The sequence below is a fragment of the Staurois parvus genome, unplaced genomic scaffold, assembly GCF_062004578.1.
Source record: "Staurois parvus isolate SC_StPar_1 unplaced genomic scaffold, SC_StPar_1.0 ptg000293l, whole genome shotgun sequence".
Classification (NCBI taxonomy): Eukaryota; Metazoa; Chordata; class Amphibia; order Anura; family Ranidae; genus Staurois; species Staurois parvus.
The window spans coordinates 2,865,236-2,892,412 of NW_028318089.1; the positions used below are offsets into that span (position 1 = coordinate 2,865,236).

The window sequence follows — 27,177 nt, forward strand, 5'->3', positions numbered from 1 at the left end:
TAGAATTTGGGATTGGCATAAGGTATACAAGGCAAGCTGCGGCAGGGTTATTTGCAAGATTAAAATTAAGTTGAAAGATAATTTGATTGATGCAAGACCAAAATCTATCCCGTTCCAAGGCACTCCCAGGAGAGGTGTAGGACGATGCCTTTGGCATAACTGCATCTTCGGTTTGTCATCTACATCCGGCTAAATGCAAGCTAAGACCTGAAGGAACACCCATATCCTCGGGGGGGGGGGGGGGGGGGGGGGTGCCCTTTAAAAGGTGTTGGGCGCAAATCTCCTCAAAACAGGACAAAGGTGACAGAATGCCTTAGGATCCAGCAGGGAGCCTAGGAAATGTGAGAATTGTAAACATCTCCAGAAGCCCTGGATCTGAGGTAGGTGGATCAGGTATCCACCATCCTGTCTCAGACAAAACGTTCTTGGCTCAAAACCTACTGAACAGCATCCAGGATTGGAAAACCTTATTCTGGCTCTGTATGAAATAGGGATGTGCAATGATAGGGGAACGGTGGGGTTTTCCATTTTAATGAAAATGTTACCGGAGTGGGTCCAATTAAAACAAATTTTTTTGAGTGGTGGATTTACATCTATCCATGGTGCACCTACATGGGAAGGGGTCAAACAGTTGTGTCCTAAGGACACAGCTTGATCGCTCTATGGCAGCACCAGTCAATTATGCGTGTTAGATGGGTGGCAGTGTTGTAGAGAACTAGGACTGAAAAAACAATCCCATCTTTAGATTTGCAGTTAGAATATCTTTGGAGATTCTAGGCGAGTTGCCTGCTCATATAAATTTAATAACATTCTGATTGAAAATTCTTCAGCAAGTGTGCTCAACCGTCCTGGCCTTCTCTCAAAGTGAGTCTTCAGACAGTGAAAGCACTGAGGCAATGCCAGCATCTCTGGACCTAGAACACAGGATCAGGCTGTCTGTGCAATGTCCACTTCAGTAGTGTCCACACAGCACTTCAAAAGCCAAGACACATTGAACAGATGTAACCTGAGACCAGCTCTAGCAGCAGTCTAGAGGCACATCTTCAGTGAATAGAGTTAACAAATGGCACTAGCAAAATTGGGTCTTTTACAGAGCTGAAGACTACATCCATCCTCCTTGGACTCTACGGTGGTAGTTAACCCATCCTCCTAGATTGTAAGCTCCAAGGAGCAGGGCCCTCCTATCCCTCTTGTATTGTTCCTGTATTGTCTCCCGTTATATTGTAAAGCGCCGAGCAAACTGTTGGCGCTATATAAATCCTGTATAATACTAGAAGCATGCCTGAGGTGTGTTATCTTGGGCCGGACTACAGTTCACATTTGTCAGTGTCCAGTCCTCCTGTAAACAGCAGTATAACTAAAAATGGAAAAAAATGACTTAGTGTCCCCCAATTGAGGAGAAAAAAAACATTCGTTTTCTAGAACTTTGGAGATGTATCAGGTCAAAAAGCACAAATTCAGTTTTAACCAAAAAGGGGAAAAAAAACCCCACTAGGTTTCCTTCCATTTGTGCTTGCTTTGAGTTTGTTTTAACTACAAGCAAAATGAACATCTCCAATAACAGTAGTTGCAGGGGTGTTGCACAATTCCCTGAACATTCGAAAAACTGGCTAAAAGCTGCAGCCCATAACTAGTAACCTAACATGCTTCACAAGGGGGCAGTGCACAGGAATGGCCTCAATTCTTCTCTTTCACTATGTATAGGCTGGAGCTAAATAGTAGGCCAAGGAAGTGGAACCCCCCTCCAGACAAGCAAGCACCATGATTTTAGATGTCAAACTGTTGAACTATGCACACAGAGGATGCTTTCAGATACCTTTTTTCCAGCTGTAAAAGGAAACCATGGATTTCCAACACCAAAAATTAAAAGAATCAGTACACTTTTGCCACCCCCTCCCCCCACCAGATGCATACCTTACCATATATCTGCAGCCTTCAGGGTTTGTTTACATCCCACTGCCTTCTGTGAACACAGGGCTCTAGGGGGCCTTCTCCTGTGCCAAGAGAAATTCTCATAGAACCCTATGGGAAGCTAACATACTGGCACACTAATGCTGTGGCACTGTGTGAATAAATCCCAGAGGAAACATGCATGATCACTCTTCTGGCCACAGTTTCAGCCTTCATTCCACCAAGAGCCCTGTATATTATACGCAAATAATCAGCAATACAACAGTTGCATAAAAATGACTTAAATACAGTCAGTCTTTTTTAAACAAGAGTTTATTTACTACATAAACAGTGGTTATGTTACAGAATGTTAGAGCATGTTATATTCAAATTGATAAACAAAACAATTGCATGATATTACATCAATGTTTGGAGTTACCATTTTTCAGAAAAATAAGGTGTACATCATCAGAGGTGCTCACTGTATGCTCCAATATTTTATGCATGGCCCGGGCGACAGGACGTGCAGTTGTCAGGAATTCTAACAAACTGGACAGCCATTTGTTTTCTGCGTTACACAGGAGCAATCGGGAGAAAACAGGAAACAGCCAAGCACTCTGCACTGCAACACGCCACCTTAACAGCTAACCAGCATTACTCAACTGCTACACAACTGCGCCTAGTGCACAAAAAATACACAAGAGAAAAGATTAGAGTTGTGGTCAAATAAAGATACTCCCTTGCAAACATTGTTACATCAACATTTGATACAAAATACAATAGCTTTCAGGCATTATCTATTAAAATGCATTTACATACAGGAAACATTTCAAAATGAAGAATGGATTACCGATGCTTCAAGTCCAAGCACAGGCATTTACAGTTCAGTAAAACTGTCAAAACAACATCTAGCAACCCAACTGGAGTTGAAAGATACCCTTTATTAAACAATTTTTTTTTTTAAAGCAAACAATGAACTTTGTTAACTAAGTTACAAGGAATTTGAATAAGAGCAACAAAAATGGCACATATAAGTCTGCCAGACAAGGCGCAAGTGAAACTGAAAACTTAAAACGAAAAATACAAATAACCACCTTTTCGGAAGGCTGTTGCTTGCTCCGTGGGTATTCACAAGGGCTGCTGATCTACTGAGTGATCATCCTAGACATATCCAGCGTGTTGCATTCTTTCAGTTGACACTGGTGACAGAGAATAGAAAACAATGAATATCGCATTTACTAGCAGTCAAACTGTACACACGAGGGAGATCTTTAGGGACTTAATGATGACTCAGAGGGAAGGGGGAAAAACAACACGTGTTTACCACCAGGATGTGATCAATCTACGCTGTGGTGAGGCAAATGAGTTTATCTGCCGTGATAACTTCATGTGAACGTTTGTGCATGTGCATTAAGGGCTTTAATGGGACTTTAGGTAAAAACTTGTGTTACAGCTGAAAAGACCAAACAGTTAATGTACTAAAGACACACTATCCTTGAAAAGAGGTAGTCCTAAGATTAACACGTGTGATATCAGTAAACTGTAAAAATCTAATAGTGAAGCTACACAGCAGTGTATGTTAATCTGCATAGGCTAAGAATGCAATTTACAACTAAAGTGTTATGTATTTCTACATAGTACTAGTACTCCTTTTAGCTACTTAGGGGCCTATTTATAAAAACCTGGACAATTCCAGGAAGATGCCCTGATTCATTGGTAACAATCCAATTATTTATAAACCAGCAAAAATGAGGTAAAATGTACTCCATGAACCTAATAGAAAAAGGTTCTGGCTGTGCAAATCCCCTGATCCAGGCAAATCCTTATTGCCAATGGACAGATATCCAACTGAGAATAGTTAGAACAGTAGAACGCAAACTGGAAAGTCCAAGTGGCGAACCGTTGTGTGAAAGTTCACATTCGCCCCTTTATAAATAGGCCTCCAAGAATAAAGAAAGCTTCTTTTGGCCCTAATGAATGAAAAGTAGCAGACAAATTTAGCAGCAAGCCTGACAGAATCCAGGATAGTGCATCTTTAACAACAGACACAAACCTGCTCCATTACACGCCCACAGAAACTGCTCCCTGGAGGATCAGGAAAAACCACTTAATATCTGCAATACAGCTCACTACTCCTTAAGCAACTGGAGCCCGCAGCTTTGAGGGGAAAATGCAGATACTGGTTTAAACAGTCATCAAATGACACCCCAAACAATTAAAAACCCCACAATCCCCAGCAATTTAAAGTGCTTTAAAATATACAAACCTTGCTGTGCAACAGGTGACTTAGTGAGATATGAGCACAAGAAGATTTTATATACTAGACAAACTATTAAAACCTCAAATCCTGAGCACCTGCATTACCTTAGTCTAAGATGACACTGCTCCCTCTTCTTCAGGAGACTTTGGAGGTGATGGGGACCTAGATCTGGATTTTGAGTTCTTTGGTGGAGGAGTAACCTTTGATCTAGACCTGGAGCGAGACCGAGATCTGGACGCAGAGGAGGACCTCCGAACAGAACGAGGTTTAGAACTAGAGCGAGATCGGGATCTGGTTCGCGAACGAGACTTTGACCGGCTGTAACGTGACCGGCTACGTGACCTGGACCGACTCTTGCTTCTGGATCTGCTATACCGTCTTCTTCTTGGGCTGAAAGGAAAAATATATTCAGTAAGTACATGGCTGAATGTGGATTCTCATCTGACAATCCCACAAATTCCTGCTTAATGACCCGCAGACCCACAAACACTAAAAACACAGACTTAAAGCAGAACTAAACCCTCCTACCCCTTACAATCAAGGAAGCCACCATCTTGGCCTCTGATCTGTATTTTATTTACAGGTACAACCAATGATTTTCCTTCCATTTATATTTTAACCACTTGCCTACTGGGCACTTACACCCACCACTTCTTGCCCAGGCCAATTTTCAGTGCTATCACACTTTGAAAGACAATTGCGCAGTCATGCAATATTGTACCCATATGAAATTTTTATCATTTTTTTCCTCACAAATAGAGCTTTCTTTTGGGGGTATTTAGTCGCTGCTGGGTGTTTTATTTTTTGCACAATAATAAAAAAAAAAAGTAAAAAATTTGAAAAAAAAAAAAGGTTTTGTTTCTATTATAACATTTTGCAAACAGGTAATTTTTCTCCTACACCGATGTGCATTGAGGCTGCACTGATAAGCACTGGTAAGGTGGCACGGATAGGCAGCAATGATGGGCACTGATCATCAGTGCCCTGATGATCAGTGCCAATCTGTTCTCTGACCATTGCCGGTTATCGGCAGTACTTTCCTCATGCTGTGACAGCGTGAGGAAAGTGCAGCCGATAATCGGCAACTGTATTTACCAGGTGATCTGCTGTGTAATCGTACACAGTAGATCTTGTGGTAAAAGGTCGCTGTGATTGGTATTTAACCATATCACGTGATCAGCTGTGTCTGTAGGAGATTGCCTGGTGCGCGCTCTGCTGGGGGTACGTTCTGGGAGGACATCATATGAAGCCCTTCCAGAACTGGACAACTGCGATGTAGCTGTCATTTGGCTATAGCACTGTTGCTAAGTGGTTAAACTGAATGGGATGTTTTACAAGTATGAGTTTACATATACTTTAACCCCTTTTCTGAGTTTGCCTTCGCAAATTCAAAACTTACACAGGAATCTCAGGTGGTGTCACAGCAGATGGAGACAAAGGAAAGTGTAGGCATAGGGCTCATTCATATTGCTATCTGCACTCCAGTGGACATCAGTTTTACGCCACGATGACTGCATTTTACAAGTCATCTATAAATGCTTTTAAGTGCAGTACAGAAGGGTATGCATCTAACTGCAGTATAAAGCCCTGCATTATCCCTTACATAACGCTGCAGAAGGAACTCTGGGGTGAAGGCATGACTTTGAAAAGTCATGTGCTCCGGATCTCTGCCTGCGCTTATTTCCAGTTCAATAAAATCAATAGAGCTTTCTAGCGTTGCATTCTGGAAGCAATACCATATTTGTAAAATCCTATCCCTGTGCTCTATAAATGTGCCTTTTGAAAGATAAGTTCACCTTTGCAGGTAAAACATTTTATTGTTTTACTAGGAGCCTGGAAAGCATTGCATCCATGATCAAAAGATCACATGTGTAACACAGGACTCCTGCAGATTATCAGTGTAGGCTGTCTGCTTGTATCTTGTATGGGCAGGCAGCTACACACTTCGAAAATGAACAACATGCAGCACCCCAGTAGTTCATTGCATACATGTTGCATTTTAGCGCAACGCAGCGTTATGGTGTAACTAGGAAACATTGGAAATTGTTTTTAATTTGTCCTGTTGATTTGCTGTGATTTTACATTACTTCCAGTTTACTAGGAAAAAAGGCGCCATTTTTAAAAAAGAAAAAGCATTTGATTATACTGATCTTGGTGTGATTAAATGGTTTTAAGTGCAATAGGATTTGGGGTCTTATTAACTACAGATCCCTTTATACAGGGTACCCATTACATGCCTATTGCTGTCACAAGGGATGTTTACATTCCTTGCGACAAAAAAAAAAAAAAAAAGTTTTTAAAGCAACAGTGTAAAAATAAAACATACCCATGATCTGACGTGGGCGGTGATACCTCACTTGGGTATCATCGCCCACGTCAGATCATGGGCAGTAATTCTATCACTAGACCTCTGTAAATCTAAAGCAGTAACCTGTAAAGGCTTTTAAAGTGTTGCCTATGAATAGTAAACTGTACATTGTTGCCATTACATGGGCGTGCGCAAATGTAACCACTTTCCGACTGAGCAAAAGATAGCTACAGTGCGGATGGCTGGTTCTGGGAGGACGTCTATATACGCCCTCCCAGAACCCTGCCCCTCTACGCGCATCGGGAGTGATCTGTGATCAGCTGTGTCCTTTGGACACAGCTGATCACAGAAAGAGGTAAAAGGCCAATAACAGCAGTCCTTTGCCACGTGATCAGCTGTGTCCAATCACAGTGTAAATAGACTTCCCGGTTAACGGCAGTCTTCTCACATGCTGTGAAAGCGTGAGAAGAGAACCGGTAACCAGCGGTTTTCACTGGAACATCTACACTGATAATCAGTGCAGCCCCATAAGTGCCACCTAATAAAGTGAAGGGAGAAAAAAAAAAAAACATGTTTTATAACAAACTAAGAAAAACTGTCTCTTTTCATTTGCTTAGCAAAAAATAAACTGAATGCTGATTATATACCACTGAAAGAAAGCTCTATCTGCCTAAAAAAAAAAAAAAAAAAAAAAAAAAAGCCATATGGCTAGTTATATGACCACACAATTGTCAAAGCGACATCACCGAAAGCTGCAAACTGGCCTGAGCAGTAGGCAAGTGGTTCTAAAGGCTCAATGTTTTTTACCTTTATGCATGAAGGTAAAAACCTTCTCTGCTGAATCCCCTCAGCAACACCCCCCTCCCCCAACACTCACCTAAGCCCCCTCTTAATCCAGCGATGTGCACAGGAGTCTTGGATATCCTGAGACTCTTCTCATTGAGACAGAATCAGGAGCCACTGGCTCCCACCGCTGTTAATTACAGCCAATGAGGAGAGGGGGTGAGGCAATAAGTTGCTTATTGCTGCCATTACTAGTAAAAAAAAAAATTAAGAAATGTATATATATTCTGTTTAACCACATCCCCGCCGCCCTATAGCAGATATACTGCTACAGGGTTGCAGGGGTGCGCAAAATCGCATACACTTCGTGTTTCCAGGTAGGGGGCGCACGCCGTCATTCGCGGCCATGAATCACCAGGTCCAGGCCAGCGATTACCCATCAGCGCCCGGCGACTACTGAGGATCTCCTGACGGGGAGGAGGGCTGCTTTGCTTACTAACAGCCGTTGTCCTGGCTCGGGCACCCACTTAAAACACTCCCAGCACACAGTTAACCCTTTGACCGCCCCTCATGTTAACCCCTTTCTGCCCAGTGCCATTAGTACAGTGTCAGTGCTTTTTATTTTAGCACTGTTCACTGTATTAGTGTCACTGGGGATGTCAGTGACACCAAGTCGGTTCCCCCCCCAGTGTCAGAATGCCCGCCGCTGTACCGCTATAAGTTGCTGACCGCCGCCATTATTAGTAAAAATAAATAAAAAATTCCAGTATCTATACCGCCATTTGTAAGCGCTATAACTTTCACCAATTTACACTTATTGGGTTCTTTTTTTTTTTAGCCAAGACATGTAGAAGAATACATTTTGGTGTAAATTTATGACGAAAAGGGCTCAATTCAGGGGGAGGACGTAAATTTAACTTGGGTGCAGGGTTGCATGACCACGCAATTGTCAGTTAAATTAATGCAGCGCCGTAATGCAAAAAATGGCCTGATCAGGAGAGGGGGTAAATCCTCAGGAGGGTAAGTGGATATATACCACCATTTGTAGATGCTATAACTTTCACGTAAACCAATTTACACATATTGGGATTTTTTTTAGCAGACATTTTGACCTAAATTTGATTTAACTGGACATATTCAATGGCAAAGTCAAAAATAGTTTTTTTCCCCCAAACTTGTCAGGTTTTTTGTTTACAGTGCAAAAAAAACAAAAAAAAAAACCCAGATGATCAAATACCACCGAAAGAAAACTATTCGTGGGGGAAAAAAAAAAAAGACAAATTTAATCTGAGTGCAGCATTGCATGACCACTAAATTGTCAGTTAAAGTAACGCCAAAAATGGCCTGGTCCGGAAGGGGGTGGGGTAAATCCTCTGGTTGGCAAGTGGTAAGCGAAAAAAAAAAAAAAGCCTTTAGAATCACTTGAAAACATTACGTTTAGCATTTACTCAGCTTAATACTTTTGATGTTACCAAAACATTGGGTTATGTATTGTTTGTTTTTGCAATAAAGTTCAAAAAGTGCATTTGGAAAACCGCTGTGCAAATACCGTGACAAACCCAATGTATTCTCTATGGCCTCTACTTTAAAATGATGTATATTGTTTGGGGGTTTTAAGAAATATTGTTACATGTTAAAGTGCCAAAAAAGCTCTGGACGTGAAGTGGTTAATGAATGACACTGTTGTGGGCCTGAACATGGGGCGCAGAATTGTGTGCTCCTGCGTACTAGCCACCATGTATTCCTCCAGCAATGTGCATGCATCCTATAGGTAGATCCTCCAGCCCATGTGATGGCCCGTATCCCATACACTAACTGGAGAAGGCCTGCTAGCAGAGAATGGGATCCATGCGGTAGGATCACACGGAAAGATCACATTGGATTTCTCGCGGGCGGCGCCATCTTGGCTCACATGGGCCGCACAGGAATGAAGTACAAAGCCCAGGCCGCCGCACTGCCTCAGCCCTATGCATAGGGGGCGCTGCGCCCCTTCCCCCTCCACCCATCCAGGACTCACCTCCTGCTGCGGCGCCCGTAGTCCCCGTACCTCCTAGGCGGGGGTCCCCGGCGTCCATGAAGAGAGTCCGGAGGTCGGCCGTAACGCGCCATCTGCACCCGGAGCTCCCGGCCATCCAGCACGGCCCCGTCCATGGCGTCCATCGCGTCCTCGGCGTCTCTCTTGTCGTGAAAACGGACGAAGGCGAAGCCGCGGCTCTCCTTAGTGTAGCGGTCCCGGGGGATGTAGACATCGCCCACGCGGCCGTACTTCTCGAACACTCGCCGCAGAGTCTCCGGGGTGGTCCGATACGTCAGGTTGTCCACTTTGAGGGACGTCATGTCCTCAACGTCCGGCGGAGGCCGCCCGTAACTCATAGCGGCTAAACTGCCGGGAAACGGCACGGTGGCTGAGGTAGAGGAGCGGAGAGAAGAAACAACGTTCCGCCTTGTGCGGATTTCACACGATGATAACGTGAGAGAGGCCGAGCGCCGCGGACTGCACTTCCTTATTACCGCCCTCTCTGCCACACAAAATGGCGGCGGCTGGAAGAATAGACTTCCCGCCCCTCGTTACAGCCAATCACGACTTCGGAGGTGAGCGTGCCCTGGAGCCTCATTGGTGGGTCACGTCACTGGCGCCCTGATGGCTGCCTCCCCCAGCTAAGATGGCGGACGATGGCGTGCGTGTGTTAAAAATCCCGCCAAAGAGGTGGATGTTGGTCAGTCTGGCCTGAGGGTTAATTGGCACAGAGGCCACTATTTTAATAAACCTGTTAAAGACTGTAGAACATTCACCAGAGGAGGCTCATTAAGTTCTCATGCACACTGGATGGTTTTACAGTGGCTGTTTTTGGCTTTTTAAAGTTTTCCTACAGCCAGTAAACCCCCCAGCACGTCATCCTATGTGTCTATACACACACACTGCAATGAACGTTTCTTTGCCAGAAAAAACCCAGAACTAGTTGGTTTCTAGATCAGTTTTTTGCTTTAAAACACCACAAACCTGCGTTTTTGGACTTTTTTTTACCTAAAAAACGCAAATGCAGAAATACAATGCTAATGCAAAAAAGCTGAAAAACTAAAATTTTCACGTGAATTTACACAGCTAACGTTACCAGCGTTATCAAAACGCCCCGTGTGCATGGTTACCAGCGTTATCAAAACGCCCGTGTGCATGGAGCCTAATGTAGGCCATAGACGGGGTGAAAACCGTCTGTTTAAAAAAAAAAAATCGGTCGTTCAATCGACCGACGTTACCACCATTGGTAAAAAAAAATCGGCTGATTTTCGTCCCGTCTATGGCTGGCAAATATAATAGCCGTGTCCCTGCAGAGAGCTCCACTATTATATTTGACATTTAAAAGTATAGCAAAGTTGCAACATTGTATCTATTTGTATCCATTTCGGATACATATGTTTCTATTTGGATATAAATAGATACAATGTTGCAACCGCAATACTTTTAAATGTCAAATATAATAGTGGAGCTCTGTGCAGGGACACTCCGCTATTATTTTTGATATTTAAAAGTATTGCGGTTGCAACATTGTATCTATTTGTATCCGAATAGATATCTATTTTTATCCGAAATGGATAAAAAAATAGATACAGATGTTCTTTTTCTTTGTCTTCTTTTCCTCCTTCTTGCAGGTCACGGCTCATGCGCATTTTTTTTAATCGGTAAAAAGATCGGCCGATTTGCCCATCATTGCCGTGAAAATCGGCCGATCGACTAAATCGGCTGATTTTTTCCAACATAACCGATTAAAATAATGTGTCAAAATCACGAAAAACGGCCGACAAATTCACCCACTAACGATCCGAAAATCGGCCGATTATTCTTTCAGGTGAATTTTTGGCCGATTTTTGACCCATCTATGGCCTGCATAAGCCCTCATGCATACTTGACAAACAGCGGCTGTTTTTGGCTTTTGACGTTTTCCATGCACACAAAGACTGTAATCAACTTTTTTTGGCTGGGAAAAAAAAACAGGATTAGTGGGTTTCAAGAGGAGTTTTTTAGCTGTAAAAATGCTCTAATGCTGGAAAGCATGGTAAAACACTGCAAACCGGTGTTTTTGTACTTTTTTTAACTTAAAAATCCTGCAAAACACCACAAAAACGCTGAAAAACAATGCGAAACGCTAATGCAAAAAACACTAAAAAAAACCCTGAATGACTCACGTTATTGTGATTTTACACTGCTAACATTACAAGAGCTATCAACCCCCCTCCCCCCCAAACCACCCAACCCCCATAGTCCCCCCACCACTTGTGCATGGAGCCATGTAGGTATACCAGACACAGCCTTGTAATCAATAGAAAGAGACACCAAACACCAGCCTTGTTCTCCTAGGTCAGTGGTCTCCAAACTGTTATCACAACAAATAGAGGATGCACTGGCTTAGAGTCCATTATCCTTTCAAATATGTAATGTATAAAAAGTACCGTATTTTTCGCTCCATAAGATGCACCTGACCATAAGACGCACCTAGGTTTTAGAGGACAAAAACAAGAAAAAAAATATTCTGAACCAATGGACTACAGACACAGTACAGGAGATGGCCAGAGACTGCAGACATCGTACAGAAGACCAGAGACTGCAGACAGTGCAGGGGATGACCAGAGACTGCGGACATCGTACAGAAGACCAGAGACTGCGGACACAGTACAGGAGATGACCAGAGACTGCAGACAGTGCAGGGGATGACCAGAGACTGCGGACACAGTACAGGAGATGACCAGAGACTGTGGATGCGGTACAGGGGATGACCAGAGACTGCTGACACGGTACAGGAGATGACCAGAGACTGCGGACGCGGTACAGGAGATGACCAGAGACTGCGGACCCGGTACAGGAGATGACCAGAGACTGCGGACGCGGTACAGAAGATGACCAGAGACTGCGGACGCGGTACAGGGGATGACCAGAGACTGCGGACGCGGTACAGGAGATGACCAGAGACTGCGGACGCGGTACAGGAGATGACCAGAGACTGCGGACGCGGTACAGGAGATGGCCAGAGACTGCGGACGCGGTACAGGGGATGACCAGAGACTGCGGACGCGGTACAGGAGATGACCAGAGACTGCGGACGCGGTACAGGAGATGGCCAGAGACTGCGGACGCGGTACAGGGGATGACCAGAGACTGCGGACGCGGTACAGGAGATGACCAGAGACTGCGGACGCGGTACAGGAGATGACCAGAGACTGCGGACGCGGTACAGGGGATGACCGGAGACTGCGGACGCGGTACAGGAGATGACCAGAGACTGCGGACGCGATACAGGAGATGACCGGAGACTGCGGACGCGGTACAGGAGATGACCAGAGACTGCGGACGCGGTACAGGAGATGACCAGAGACTGCGGACACGGTACAGGGAATGACCAGAGACTGTGGACACGGTACAGGGAATAACCAGAGACTGAGGACACGTTACAGGAGATGACCAGAGACTGCGGACACAGTACAGGAGATGACCAGAGACTGCAGACAGTGCAGGGGATGACCAGAGACCTTTGGGGAGGGAGGGGCAACGGGTACCTGAATTTGACAGGTACCCGCTCCCACTTCCGCGGAGTTGTCCTTCCTTCTTCTTCCCGCAGAGGCTTCTGTGACAGCCAGGTGCCCGCTGGTGTCCCAGAAGACACCAGACCATTCACAAAGCGCAGCGCTTCTCGCGCATGCGCAGTGGGCACCCGGCTGTCACAGAAGCCGCCGCGGGAAGACTGCAGCGCTGGAGCGAGGAACAGGTAAGGTCCTGCAGGAGAGAAGAGCTGAGCGGCCGGCCCGATATTCTGACATGGTGGCAGCAGAAATACCGGACCGGCCGCTTTACATTCGCTCTATAAGACGCACTGACATTTTCCCCCCTTTTTTGGGGGGAAAAAAGTGCGTCTTATGGAGCGAAAAATACGGTAATTATTATATTTACAAAATCTTAAAAGTACAAATTCATCTCATGAGTACGGCACAAATGGTCCGCAAACATCAAGAGGCAAGACATTGGTGGAGCAACGAAAGGCTAACGCATTTCGAGGACTTATCCTCTTCCTCAGAGCCGTGCTCATAGACTTCCCCAGTGCAAGACAGGTGCACCCCAAGTAGGCTAAGTTTTGACTGCAGCCCACCAGCTCTTCTCGGGTCCATTCCCCAAGCGCAGGAAGATCAGTGTTTTCCCTTTCTTTGTCTCCAAACTGTGGCCCAGGGGCCAGATCCAACCCTTTGCTTGCTTTTATGTGGCCCATGGGGCACTAGTTTGTCCACTGACACCATCATTGGGGCATAATTCCCCCCATTGACACCAATGATGGAGCACAATTTCCCCCACTGACACCCATGATGGGGCACAATTCCCCCCACTGACACCCATGATGGGGCACAATTCCCCCCACTGACACCCATGATGGGGCACAATTCCCCCCACTGACACCCATGATGGGGCACAATTCCCCCCACTAACACCCATGAAGGGGCACTATTCCTCCCACTGACACCAATGAAGGGGCACTATTCCCCCACTGACACCAATGAAGGGGCACTATTCCTCCCACTGATACCAGTCTCCCCCTCCCCCCCACTGACACCAATGATAGAGCACTATTCCTCCCACTGTCACCAATGATGGGGCACTATTCCTACCACTGACACCAATGATGAGGCACTATTTCTACCACTGACACCAATGATGGGGCACAATTCCTCCCACTGATACCAATGAAGGGGCACAATTCCTCCCACTGACACCAATGACAGAGCACTACTCCCACTGACACCAATTATGGGGCACTATTCCTCCCACTGACACCAATGAAGGGGCACTATTCCTCCCACTGATACTATCAATGGGGCACTATTCCTCCCACTGACACCAATTATGGAGCACTATACCTCACACTGACACATGATGAGGCACTCGTTCTCCTACTAATACCAATGATGGGGCACTATTCCTCCAATTGACACCAATGATGAGGCACAATTCCTCCTACTGACACCAATGATGAGGCACAATTCCTCCTACTGACACCAATGATGGGGCACTAATCCTAACACTGATACTATCAATGGGGTACTCTTCCTCCCACTGACACCAATGATGGGGCACTATTCCTCCTACTGACACCAATGATGGGGCACTATTCCTCCTACTGACACCAATGATGGGGCACTATTCCTCACACTGACACCAACGAGGCATTTTTTTGCCACTGAAGTCGGGACCTTTTCTACTCCCAATGGCCACAATCTGGCCCCCCCTAAAGTCTGAAGGACAGTAAACTGGCCCTTTGTTTAGCAGGTTTGGAGACCCTTGCACTAGAGAAATCTATACACATCCACTACTGAATGGCCCTGTAATCTGTTTTTCATGAAATCGGTTCTTGGGCCTCCTTTACACCTGCTTTGCTTTTTGAAGCACAATCTACATTCGGATCGCTCTTCAGACAGCAGTAAACAGGCAGTGAGGCGGCAGTGTCATATCACTTCCTTACCACCCGTTTTAACCCCCTAAATACCAGACAACTAATCTGCAACTGTCTAGTTGCAGCACAGCCCCATTCACTTGAATTTGGCAGTCGGTAGCGCACACTAAGGGGGGTTTTTCCATCTGTGAAGCAAAGTGTTGAAGCCTGTATACACCTCTGGCTGCCGCCTCAGCTGCAAAAGGCGGAGCAGTTGAAGGGCGTTAAAAACCCAGATCATCCGCAGGATCTTACTGTCTCCAGTCACAAGTGTAAACCCTTAGACCTGCTGCTTTTAAACTGATGTTTTGGGGGCTTTTAGCATTTTTTGCCTAAGTCCCAGAACACACCTCAATAAAAGCCTATGGGGTTATTTACTAAAACTGGAGAGTACAAAATCTGCTACAGCTCTGCATAGAAACCAATCAGCTTTCGGGTTTTATTGCCAAAACTTAAAGTGGTTCTAAAGTTACTGTATTTGTTTGCCCTACCACCCCTTGTCCCCCCCGACAGAATTTTGGCAGGACTGTTCCCTGCAGCCCCATTCCCACCTGCCCTTTTTTTTTCCTCCTCCTTTCTCTCTCTCTTCTTCCCATTCTTTGTCTTTCTTTTCTTTCCTCTTCTTTCTGTACGAAAGCAAGACTATACGGGAGAAATGTTGTAATAATATCTTTACATAACACGTAGCATTAATGGTCCTTTAACCACTTGCCCTCCAGATGATTTACCCCCCTTCCTGACCAGGTCATTGTTTGCGATACGGCTCTGCATTACTTTAACTGACAATTGCGCGGTCATGCAACGCTGCACCCAAATACAATTTGTCCTTTTTTTCCCCACGATGGTATTTGATCACCTGTGTGGTTTTTATTTTTTGCTCTATAAACAAAAAAAGACCGACAATTTTGAAAAAACAAAAACAATATTTTTGACTTTTTCCTATTAAACATGTCCAGTAAAAAAATGAAAAAAAAAAATCAAATTTCATCATCAGTTTAGGCCAAAATGTATTCTGCTACGTCTTTGCTGAAAAAATCCCAATCCGTGTAAACGAATTGGTTTACGTGAAAATTAATTTACTAGTAATGGCAGCGATCAGCGACTTATAGCGGGACTGCGGTTGGCATTCTGACACTGGGGGGGGGGGGGGGGGGACTGACTAACTGTCACTGACATCCCCAGTGACACTAATACAGTGATAAGTGCTAATAAAAAGCACTGACATTGTACTAATGGCACTGGGCAGGAAGGGGTCAACATGTGGGGTGATCAAAGGGTTAACCGTGTGCTGTTTTACTATGAGGCTGTTTGTGTTTCACTGTAAGCACACTGCCTTGTATGGCTCTGCACTGACACTGTACTAATGGCACTGGGCAGGAAGGGGTTAACATGTGGGGTGATCAAAGGGTTAACCGTGTGCTGTTTTACTATGAGGCTGTTTGTGTTTCACTGTAAGCATACTGCTTTGTATGGCTCTGCTATGCAGAGCCATACAAAGCAGGGTGCAGGAGCTGACGGCAGAGAACTGTATTGTTTACATAAAGGTCTCTCCCCCATTGGGAGTCCTCAGAGATCGCCGGGTGCCGGCGGGGAATCACCATCCAGGACCCAGTGATTGACAGCGAAGGCCGCGAATTGCAGCGTTGGTAGGGTGCGTGTGCCCCCCCCACCCGGACTTGCAAAAACACGTATATATACATGGTTCTGCACACCCTTGCCCCCCTGTAGCAGTATTTCTGCTATAGGGTGGTGCGGAAGCAGATAACCACTTGCCCTCCAGAGGATTTACCCCCCTTCCTGACCAGGCCATTTTGTGTGATACTGCACTGCGTTACTTTAACTGACAATTGCGCGGTCATGCAACGCTGCACCCAAATGAAATGTATGTCCTTTTTTACCCACAAATGGAGCTTTCTTTCGGTGGTATTTGATCGCCTGTGCGTTTTTTATCTTTTGAGCTATAAACAAAAAAAGACCAATTTTGAAAAAAAAACCTTTTGCTATTAAACATGTCCAGTAAAAAAAATTAATAATATCAAATCTTGTCATAAACGTAGGCCAAAATGTATTCTGCTACATGTCTTTGCAAAAAAAAAATCCCAATACGTGTAAATTAATCGGTTTACGTGAAAGTTATTCCGTCTACAAATGGTGATATATACTGGAATTTTTATTATTATTTTTTTTATACTTGTAATTGCTGCTATCAGCAACTTACAGCGGGACTGTGGCGAGCATTCTGATACTGGGGGGAGCTGACTAACTGTCACTGACATCCCCAGTGACACCAATACAGTGATCAGTGCTAATAGAAAGTACTGACACTGTACTAATGGCACTGGGCAGAAAGGGGTTAACATGTGGGGCGATCAAAGGGTTAACTGTGTTTTACTAAGTGTGCTGTGTGTGTGCTTTACTGTGTCAGCACATTGCTTTATATTGCTCTGCTATGAATATAGCCTCCATAGCAAGCGTCTTGCTATGGGGACAACCAAAGAGAAGGAGGAGCCAAGATTGCCAGTGGGGAACCCGAGAAGAGGAGGATCAGGTCCGCTATGCACAATACCAATGCACAGAGCAGGTCAGTATAACATGTTTATTTTTTTAATTAAAAAATTTACCTTTAGTGTCATTTGAATTGAACAAGGCAAAGTTAGAATCTGATTGGCTACCATGCAGAGCTGCACCAGATTCTGTGTGCTCCAGTTTTAGTAAATCTCCCTCTATGTGTCTGTGCATACTTAGGCCTCATGCTCACTTGGCGTTTTTGCAGCCACTTTTAGGAGTGTAAGGCTTTTTTTTTACTGCTTCCAAATGCCCCTTCATGTTATCTTATTGGGGGTTATTTACTAAAACTGGCAAGTGCAAAATCTGGTGCAGTTGTGCATAGAAACCAATCAGCTTCTGGGATTTATTGCCTTTTGTGTGTCACCTTGTGTGTTTGTACCAAGGCCAAACATTCCAGGGTATGTAAACTTTTGATCATGGCCATTTGGGTGATTTCTGTTATCATGATTTAAAAAGGAGCCAAACAACTATGTGATAATAAATGGCTTCATATGATCACTGTCCAGTTTTTTGGCAGGATCAATCATATTTTCATTTTCCTGACTCCATGGCAGCATATGTATAGGTTTAGCCCTTCCTTCTCTAATCCTATAGGATCCCACTCCCATAAATCTTTTTTCAGAACCAGAGGTCGTTTTCTTTTTTTAAAAAAAGAAAAGAAGGTGCTACTACCCATCCAATGCTCATCCCAGGACTTATGCAGGTGAGTGATCCACAGTTGCTTATCCGTTCCAGTATTAAATGAAATCGATCCACACTACCTCCATTGCTCTAAAATCTTCATTTTATTAAATCAACCACAGTAAAAACATCACAGGTACAAAAGTTGACGTGTTTCGGCTTAACAAGCCTTAGTCATAACCCTTAACAATGGTAGTGTGGATCAATTTCATCGTGTTCCTTTTTTGTCCTCCTCCTAGGACACGGTGTGTCTGAAGTCTTATCTTGTTCCTGCAAGCAGGTTGTCAGCACTGCGACCAAGGCCTGGTGGCTCAGGAAGCTCAGGATATCCTGGAGTTTCTACAAACAGGCTTCAACCTCGGTCTGTCAGTTCCCTCAAGGTATAGGTATCAGCCATTTCAACTTTCACCGGAGTTGCATGGGCCAACCACTTTCTTGTCTGCCAGTTCTGTAACCTCCCTGGAGGTATTCCCGAGTGTAGTTTGGGGTAAAGTTTCAGCACCACAAGCGGTAACCCTGAGCTACACTTGGGAATACCCTGCAGCGCTGCTCCGGGATCCCTTCTGTACTTACCTTGCCCTGCGCTCCCGCGATGTCCCCCCTGCAGCGTCCCCGGCAATTTCCTCCAGCCGATGCCAGCATCTGTCTTCCGGGTTCCATTCCCTGCGACGTCAGGACGCACGGGGATGGAACTGGCGGGAAATGTAAAAATGTCAAAAAGTGACATTCACTAAATACACTAAAATCACATAGTAAAACATTACTGTACCAAACCATTTCACATACATTTTGTCCCGAGTGCTTTGTCCTGTGCCCTGCCTGCATATTTACTGTTCTTTCTGCCTGGAAACTGAGAAGCGTCCATGGCGTCCAAAAAGCGTCCCTTTAGGTCAAAAGCGGTTTTAGACCACTTAGAGAACAGTGATAGTAAATTAGAATCACTTGCAGAATTGAGTGATAATGATTTGTGGGGAAATTCGTCATCAGACACTAAAAACGATTTTGCGACTTTGCTCAGTGATGTGCGAACTTGGCGCTATATTTAAAATTTCAGTGTTTTTGGTTTGATTATATTATTGAATTAAATGTATTATTTTTTATAATTATTTAATAAATGATAGTTTATGATTTCAAATTTTATCATACCCGAGATGTTTACTAGACTCTTGTTCGGACAGATTTCAGTGAGTTATTCCTAAAAATTACAGGCCTACAACAGAAAAACGACATATTTCCATGCAAAATGTACCGTTTTGAGCACAGAAATTCTGACATAATCAGACCGCTAGGGAGGTTAAGGAACAGTGAGGCTGGGGTCCTAAAGAAAACCAAGATTCCCTAAGTGGTCCTTCCTCTTGTCCCAATTTTTTTCTTGGAAATTGGCTTGGCGCCAACAGAGTTGTCCACAATCAAAGACATTTCCATTAAACCTGCCTGTCAGGAAAACTGAAAATTTCCTATCAAATACTTACCGTAATTTTCTTTTCTTTATGGACTCCATGGCAGCAGGAGTACCCTCCCAATGTCATGAGTAGGTTAGTTATGGAATACGACCTCTGTCTCCGAGCAAAGATTTATAGGAGTGGGATCCTATAGGATTGGAGAGGGTGTGATAAATCCATATGTATGCTGTCATGGAGTCCATCAGGAAAGGAAAATTACGGTAAGTATTTGATAGGAAATTTTCTGTTATCAATGCCAAAATCTCCTAAATTCTGTCAGGGTATGCAAGCATTTATTTATTTCAGGTACTTATATAGCGCCATCAATTTACGCAGTGCTTTTACATATATATATTATACATTCACATCAGTCCCTAACCCTCAAAGGGTGTACAATCTAAGGTCCCTAACTTACATTCATACATACACATACTAGGGCCAACTTAGACAGGATCCAATTAACCTACCAGCATGTCTTTGGAGTGTGGGAGGAAACCAGAGTACCCAGAGGAAACCCACGCAGGCACAGGGAGAACATGCAAACTCCAGGCAGGTGGTGCCGTGGCTGTTATTCAAACCAACAACCCTAGTACTGCCAGGCAGAAGTGCTAACCATTTAGCCACATTTGAGCACAACTATAAGTATAAGTCACACAAATTGGACAGATGTGCGCGTTTTTGAGCATTTTTAATTCCACAGAAATTAATGGAAATGCGCAATGTGTTTGTGCGTGGATTTAAAGCGTTTATCTGCTCAAATGAAAACATTTTAAAACAAATATAATAATAATAAATGAATAAATAAATGTAAAATAAATCAATTAAATACACAAATAAATAAAAATAATCATGAATAAATACAAAAATAAATGACTACTATGTCATAATAAATACATAAATAATAATTAACCCCTAACCCTAACCTAACCCTTAATAAAAAAAATAAAAAAGTTAATTTAACCACGTTATGACCGAACACTAATGGTCACGAAGGGTCGTTGTCAACTGTGGTGAAGGAGAGATAATCTATCCCCATCTATGCATACCGCGTTTTTGTGGATATTATAAAAAGAAAAGGATATGAAAAGGAAAAGGGGGAATGAAGAGAGGAGAAAGTAGAAAGAGAGAGAGAAAAAAGGGGAGGTAGGGAAATTGAATAAGGGAGTAGAGTGGCGTTGGGGGGGCATGGTGAAAGTGGGGAGGGAAGAAAAGAAAAAAAGCTCTCAGGGAGCAGGAAACGCAAAGACAGAGCAGGCAGCACCACTCATATGTGTACAGGTGAATCTATGTGTATTGATGGAATTCGTCAGAGAAGCGGAAGAGGTCCCAGTAGAACCACCTTTTTTTGTATGGTCCTCTGATTTATCCCGGAGCTCAGCAGCCAGTGATGGGAGAGATATAAAGGGCTCAGCTATATAAAACAAGAGATCGTCAGCATAAGCTGCCACTTTGTGTTGGTATCTTCCCGCCTGAATGCCTCTAATATTGGGGTTGTTTCTGATGTGTTTAAGAAAAGGTTCTAGGGAGAGAACAGATAATAATGGTGAAAGGGGGCACCCTTGTCTCGTCCTGTTGGATGGGGAAGGGCTTGGAGTCAAATCCATTCACTCGGTCTGTAGCCGTAAGATTAGTGTATAAGCAGCAATTCACGTCTGGACAGGCTGTGGCATCCCTACTGCCCGGAGTGTGGCCTTGAAAAATGTCCAGTCAACTCTATCAAAAGCCTTTTCGGCATTGGTGGAAAAGAGTAGGAGGGGGGTTTGAGATCTCCGCGCAGTCTCTATAATATTCAAAGTCTGGATTGTATTGTCTCTTGCTTCCTTAGTCTGGATGAAACCTACCTGATCGGGAGCAATCAAGCGCTGCAAGAGCGTGTTCAGTTTGGATGCTAAAATTTTTGAAAATAACTTGACATCACAGTTTATAAGGGAAATTGGCCTGTAGCTAGCACACTATAGAGGGTCTTTACCTGGCTTCGTCAACACTGAGATACAGTAGAGGCTCTTAGCCTATCCGGAGGAATAGCATGACCTTCCAGAATAGCATTAAATGCCTTAGTGAAGTGAGAGGCTTAAAGGGTATGTTTTGCAATAGGGTAGAGTGAAGCGTCGAGCCCTGGTGCTTTCCCTGGTTGGGTATCCGATATGGGTAGGGCAAATTCCTCAGTCTAAATAGGCTGCGATAGTTAATTTTTGGTCTTCATGTTAGGAATGGACTTGCCAGTAATGGTGGGACTCACCTGCCTTGTGGGCTGCAGTACCAGGGCTGGCCAGCGGGTGCTCCCTGCAATCAGAGACTCAACCCTGCAGCCAGCCAAACACCTGAAACTGCTTATGCAGGTGTATTTACGTGATGGCCAGACCTGCAGTCTTTGCCTTGGTGTGTGTTTTTCCTGGGCCCTGTATCGTGTTCCTGCATCCCTGTTCCTGTTCCTGTTCCTGTCTCTGTCTCTGTCTGATTCGTTGCTGACCCTGCCTGATCCGGACCTCTGCTGACTTCTCCTGTTTTATCCCTGGCTTGTGACCCCGACCATTCTCTGCCTGACCCCCCTGTACCTACCTGCCCGATTGTTATTGACCCGGCCTGCCTGACGACGCTTGCATTGTATGTATTATCTGTGGGTGGTTTGGTTTGGTTCGTTTGCACTGTGTTATGTTTTAGTATTGCACTGCGTTTATGTTTGTATTGTTAGTCTTTAATAAATTATATTGTTTATAACTTATCTGAAGCCTGCGTTTCCCTCTGTCAGTCACATACCTCTGGTCATACCCCGGAGCCCTGACATTACACCAAGGCCAATCCTGACCAGAAGTGGCTGCACAGGGAAGCCATCTTGGCTTGTTGCTGAGAAGGATGGATCTTGATGAGGTTGTGTATTTATATCTGCTAGTGTTTGATGACAGAGAATATGCTTATCAGACTCTGAAGGAGTATCCCAGGGATGAACTGCTAGAATGTATACGGCTCGCTCATGTTCTAGTAGATCAGGGCACAGAATTCTCTGAGGTGCAGCCATTGATTCAGGTTTGTGCGGAGTTGGTTTCATCTGGTACCCCCGAATGCAGGGATGAATTTTTGCCGCCATTTAGTGCCGACCAGGTAGAGTCCCTGGTATGGTTATTAGAGGATGATGTGGATTACTTTCTGGAGCGTCATTCTGCATGTTCACCACAGGTATTAAGAGATTGTATAAACGCAGTGCAGTCATTGACCAGACAGGCTTTGTGTAAACTGAGCTTCGTTCAACCCATACTGCAGACATGGTCAGACTTGTTGCACCCAGCCTCAGTCAGCTTACAACATCATTCCTCCACTCAAGGCACTCTTCCTGCTTCCCCGACAGCACCCCCAGTGACTGCCCAGTATACTCTAACTACCACATACCAGTCCTCTGCTCCCACTCGCTGCACCTATCCTTTCTTTAACCCTGTAAAGAAGTCCTCTGTAGCAACTGCTCCCTCCTCTGTTCCATCTTCCAGCTCTTCTCTGTCCTCAGCTGCTCCATCCGTTTACAAACCTGCGTTTACTTGCAGTGCCCCAGTAGTTAAAACCAGAAAAAATAGGAAATTCTTTCCAACCAGTACCATCCTGCCAGTATCCAAACCGGTGAGCCTGCCGTCTGAGAACCTGCCTTCCGTGGTTCAGCCTGGTGCCTCGGCACCCGCACTTCAGCCTGATGTCTGTACCCAGCCTGATGTCTGTACCCAGCCTGATGTCTGTACCCAGCCTGATGAACTGATCCAGCCTGATGATCCTATCACGCCTGATGACCCAGTGCCCGCTGTCGAGCCAGACGATCCGGTACCTGATGACCCGGTGCCCACTGTCATGCCTGGTGACCCGATGCCCGCTGTCGAGCCAGACGATCCGATGCCTGATGACCCAGTGCCCGCGGTCATACCTGGTGACCCGATGCCTGCTGTCGAGCCAGATGAACCAATGCCTGATGACCCAGTGCCCGCTGTCATACCTGGTGACCCGATGCCCGCTGTCGAGCCAGACGATCCAATACCTGATGACCCAGTGCCCGCTATCATGCCTGGTGACCCGATGCCCGCTGTCAAGCCAGACGATCCAGCGCCAGATGACCCGGTGCCCACTGTCGATCCAGACGATCCGGTACTTAAGGACCCGATGCCCGCTGTCGAGCCAGACGATCCAATGCCTGATGACCCAGTGCCTGCTGTCATGCCTGGTGACCCGATGCCCGCTGTTGAGCCAGACGATCCAGCGCCAGATGACCCGGTGCCTGCTGTCGAGCCAGACGATCCGGTACCTGATGACCCGGTGCCCGCTGTCGTGCCAATTGACTCAGAGCCCACTGTCGTGCCTGGTGACTCGGTGCCCACTGCCTTGCCAGATGACGCGGTGCCCGCTGGCGAGCGAAATGACCTGATGCCTGGTGACCCAGTGCCCGCTGTCATACCTGGTGACCCGATGCCCGCTGTCGAGCCAGACAATCCAATGCCTGATGACCCAGTGCCCGCGGTCATGCCTGGTGATCCGATGCCCGCTGTCGAGCCAGACGATCCAGCACCAGATGACCTGGTGCCTGCTGTCGAGTCAGATGATCCGGTACCTGATGACCCGGTGCTCGCTGTCGTGCCAATTGACTCAGAGCCCACTGTCGTGCCTGGTGACTTGGTGCCCACTGCCTTGCCAGATGACGCGGTGCCCGCTGTCGAGCAAAATGACCTGATGCCTGGTGACCCGATGCCCGCTGTCCAGCCAGACGATCCAATGTCTGACCCAGTGCCAGCGGTCATGCCAGTTGACTCGGAGCCCACTGTCGTGCCTGGTGACTCGGTACCTGTCGCTCCGCCTGGGGGTCCGGCGCCTGCCGCTCCACCTGGGGGTCCGGCACCCGCCGCTCCGCCTGGGGGCCTGAGACCTGTCGCTCCGCCTGGTGGCCCGGTGCCTGCTGCTCTGCCTGGTGGCCCGGTGCCTGCTGCTTCGCCTGGTGATCCGATGTGCCTCTGCCCGGAGTCCAGCCCGATGTGCCTCTGCCCGGAGTCCAGCCCGATGTGCCTCTGCCCGGAGTCCAGCCCGATGTGCCTCTGCCCGGAGTCCAGCCCGGTGTGCCTCTGCCCGGAGTCCTGCCCGGTGTGCCGCTGCCCGGAGTCCTGCCCGGTGTGCCGCTGCCCGGAGTCCTGCCCGGTGTGCCGCTGCCCGGAGTCCAGCCCGGTGTGCCGCTGCCCGGAGTCCTGCCCGGTGTGCCGCTGCCTGGTGTGCCGCTGCCTGGAGTCCTGCCCGGTGTGCCAGTCTTTGATATCCCGCCAGTTACCAGACCCGGGCGGTGGAACATTTTGCCCAGCTAGGACTGTTTGGAGCGTCCTGAGGCCGCTCCTTGAGAGGGGGGGTACTGTTAGGAATGGACTTGCCAGTAATGGTGGGACTCACCTGCCTTGTGGGCTGCAGTACCAGGGCTGGCCAGCGGGTGCTCCCAGCAATCAGAGACTCAACCCTGCAGCCAGCCAAACACCTGAAACTGCTTATGCAGGTGTATTTAAGTGATGGCCAGACCTGCAGTCTTTGCCTTGGTGTGTGTTTTTCCTGGGCCCTGTATCGTGTTCCTGCATCCCTGTTCCTGTTCCTGTCTCTGTCTGATTCGTTGCTGACCCTGCCTGATCCGGACCTCTGCTGACTTCTCCTGTTTTATCCCTGGCTTGTGACCCCGACCATTCTCTGCCTGACCCCCCTGTACCTACCTGCCCGATTGTTATTGACCCGGCCTGCCTGACGACGCTTGCATTGTATGTATTATCTGTGGGTGGTTTGGTTTGGTTCATTTGCACTGTGTTATGTTTTAGTATTGCACTGTGTTTATGTTTGTATTGTTAGTCTTTAATAAATTATATTGTTTATAACTTATCTGAAGCCTGCGTTTCCCTGCGTCAGTCACATACCTCTGGTCATACCCCAGAGCCCTGACACTTCAGCTGTGAGAATAGGAAGGTTAGACTCTCTGAGGTGTCCTAAAGGAAAGGTGTCGGTAAAATTGGGGTATTTGGAATTAAAATAAGCGCCACAAAATACAACAATGTGCAGCTGACAGTCCAATACCCCCCGGGTACAAAAAGTCTTGTATATAAAAAAACAGTGCACAACTGTCCTTCACAGATCTTCCTATATTCTCACCAGAATCTTCTTAGAATGCGTTGTATATCATAGATATCACTCTCTCCTTTGATCTTCCAATCGACTGATTCCAATCTCCGAAGCAAAAAAAGCTAATATAGTGTAGTAATTCTTACATAAAGTGTAGTACTGAATATACCTGTGCATAATTATAAATGTTATGCAAATAGTGTCCGCCGCTAATCCCACTAAATACTCTTACCCTCATAGGGTGCATGTGCATTTCACTCTCTTTTACTGTAAATGCCATCCATATGCATGTGACCATACTCCATCCACCATCAGTGTGCAAAAACAAATCCATGTGCTCGATCCCTTCCCCTTTAGGCATGCACCTTACCATGCAAATCTTTTTAATTGCCTTTCCATAATCAATATTCAACGTGCTCAGAAATCCATTTTCTCCTCCCCAATTCTTCATATACTCTCAGTGACCATAAGAAAGTAAACATACACGCACATAGTACATCAGTATTTTGAAAGATCAATTTAATAGTAAACATTGCGCTTACATGAATCTGAGATACAAACAGCTTATTCCAAAATGGCCGCCATGGTACTTCCCCTTGTGTCTGACGTCACGTCCGCACGACGCGTTTCCTCATGACTTCCTCATAGGCAGGGGGATGATGAAGCCACAAGACCCTGTGGCGCAACGTATAGGGGAGGGGCTTTGACATCACAACGTGCGGTAAGCAGTGGAGAGAGATCAGCTGGTTGTGTATGCCAGGACTACTAGTGGCACTTTGGAGGGGTTGCTCTTTTGCACAAAGCACATACTAATGTTACACATGTGAGTGAAATATAGCACATTTTAAATAAATGTTTTTGTAAGGCTAAAGCACTGTGTTTGGTTATCTTTTTTGGCATTTGATCTGATGGAGGAGAATAATTAGAACAGTGAAGGAGACCCAGATCCATTGGACAGCATTACCATCTCATCATAGTCCAAACAAAGGGACACATGCTTTATATGACCTCACTTAGCGGTTTGGTCATATACACCAGGTGAGAGCACAACCGGTGAAGGTGCACAAGTGTTGTTTTGATTATAACACACGAGGTGAACTGAGGAGCACCCTATTTCTACATAATAATGGATGCAAAGAGTCACGGATTTTTGTGGACACTTGAACAGTTTATTTGTTGGAAGATTTTATTTTATTTTTGTGAGCGATTCGATAATATTTACATAGGATATTATTTACTTAGGATATCATTTGTCACTTTACACTCAGAATAGCAGTTCACAAGTTTTTATGCATTTATTATAAATAAATTGCCCCTATCAGGATACATTATAAATCAGTTGTCCCTATCAGGGTACATTATTGATCAGTTGCCCCTGTCAAGGTACATTATTGATCAGTTGCCCTTATCAAGGTACATTATTGATCAGTTGCCCCTATTAGATTACATTATAGATCAGTTTCCCTCATCAGACTACATTATAGGTCAGATGCCAACTCAGTGCACATTATACATCCGTTGCACCTATCAAGATACATTATTGATTAATTGCCCCTATCACAGTACATTATTGATTAGTTGCCCCTATTGGTGTACATTATTAATCAGTTGCCTTTATCAGGGTACATTATTGATCAACTGCCCCTAACAGAGTACATTTTTTATCACCTC

The 27,177-nt window shown here is 45.6% G+C and overlaps 1 protein-coding gene across 3 annotated transcripts; it reads right to left on the reverse strand.

The window, feature by feature from the left end:
* Positions 1–2,205: 2,205 nt before the first annotated feature.
* On the reverse strand, positions 2,206–9,785 carry SRSF2 (serine and arginine rich splicing factor 2). Of its 3 annotated transcripts, XR_016313504.1 has the most exons (4): positions 9,259–9,784; positions 4,255–4,540; positions 2,985–3,089; positions 2,206–2,569 (listed from the first exon to the last, which is right to left on the reverse strand). XR_016313504.1 is itself a non-coding variant. In XM_089682671.1 (3 exons), exons 1-2 carry the CDS (start codon positions 9,612–9,614, stop codon positions 4,261–4,263), a joined length of 606 nt encoding a protein of 201 aa, XP_089538797.1. In that variant the 5' UTR covers positions 9,615–9,785; the 3' UTR covers positions 2,206–3,089; positions 4,255–4,260. The 3 variants fall into 3 exon arrangements, 2 of the variants coding, with proteins under 2 accessions (XP_089538797.1, XP_089538796.1); XM_089682671.1 differs by having other exon boundaries at positions 2,206–3,089; positions 9,289–9,785; XM_089682670.1 differs by having other exon boundaries at positions 2,206–3,089.
* Between the last annotated feature and the right edge of the window lie 17,392 nt (positions 9,786–27,177).

Excerpts from the sequence above, each read along its gene's own strand:
- SRSF2 (XM_089682670.1), bottom strand. The coding sequence starts at position 9,614 with ATGAGTTACGGGCGGCCTCCGCCGGACGTTGAGGACATGACGTCCCTC. Across the intron at positions 4,541-9,258 it reads TACGGGCGCCGCAGCAGGAG|CCCAAGAAGAAGACGGTATA; the intron begins GTGAGTCCTGGA and ends TTTTCCTTTCAG.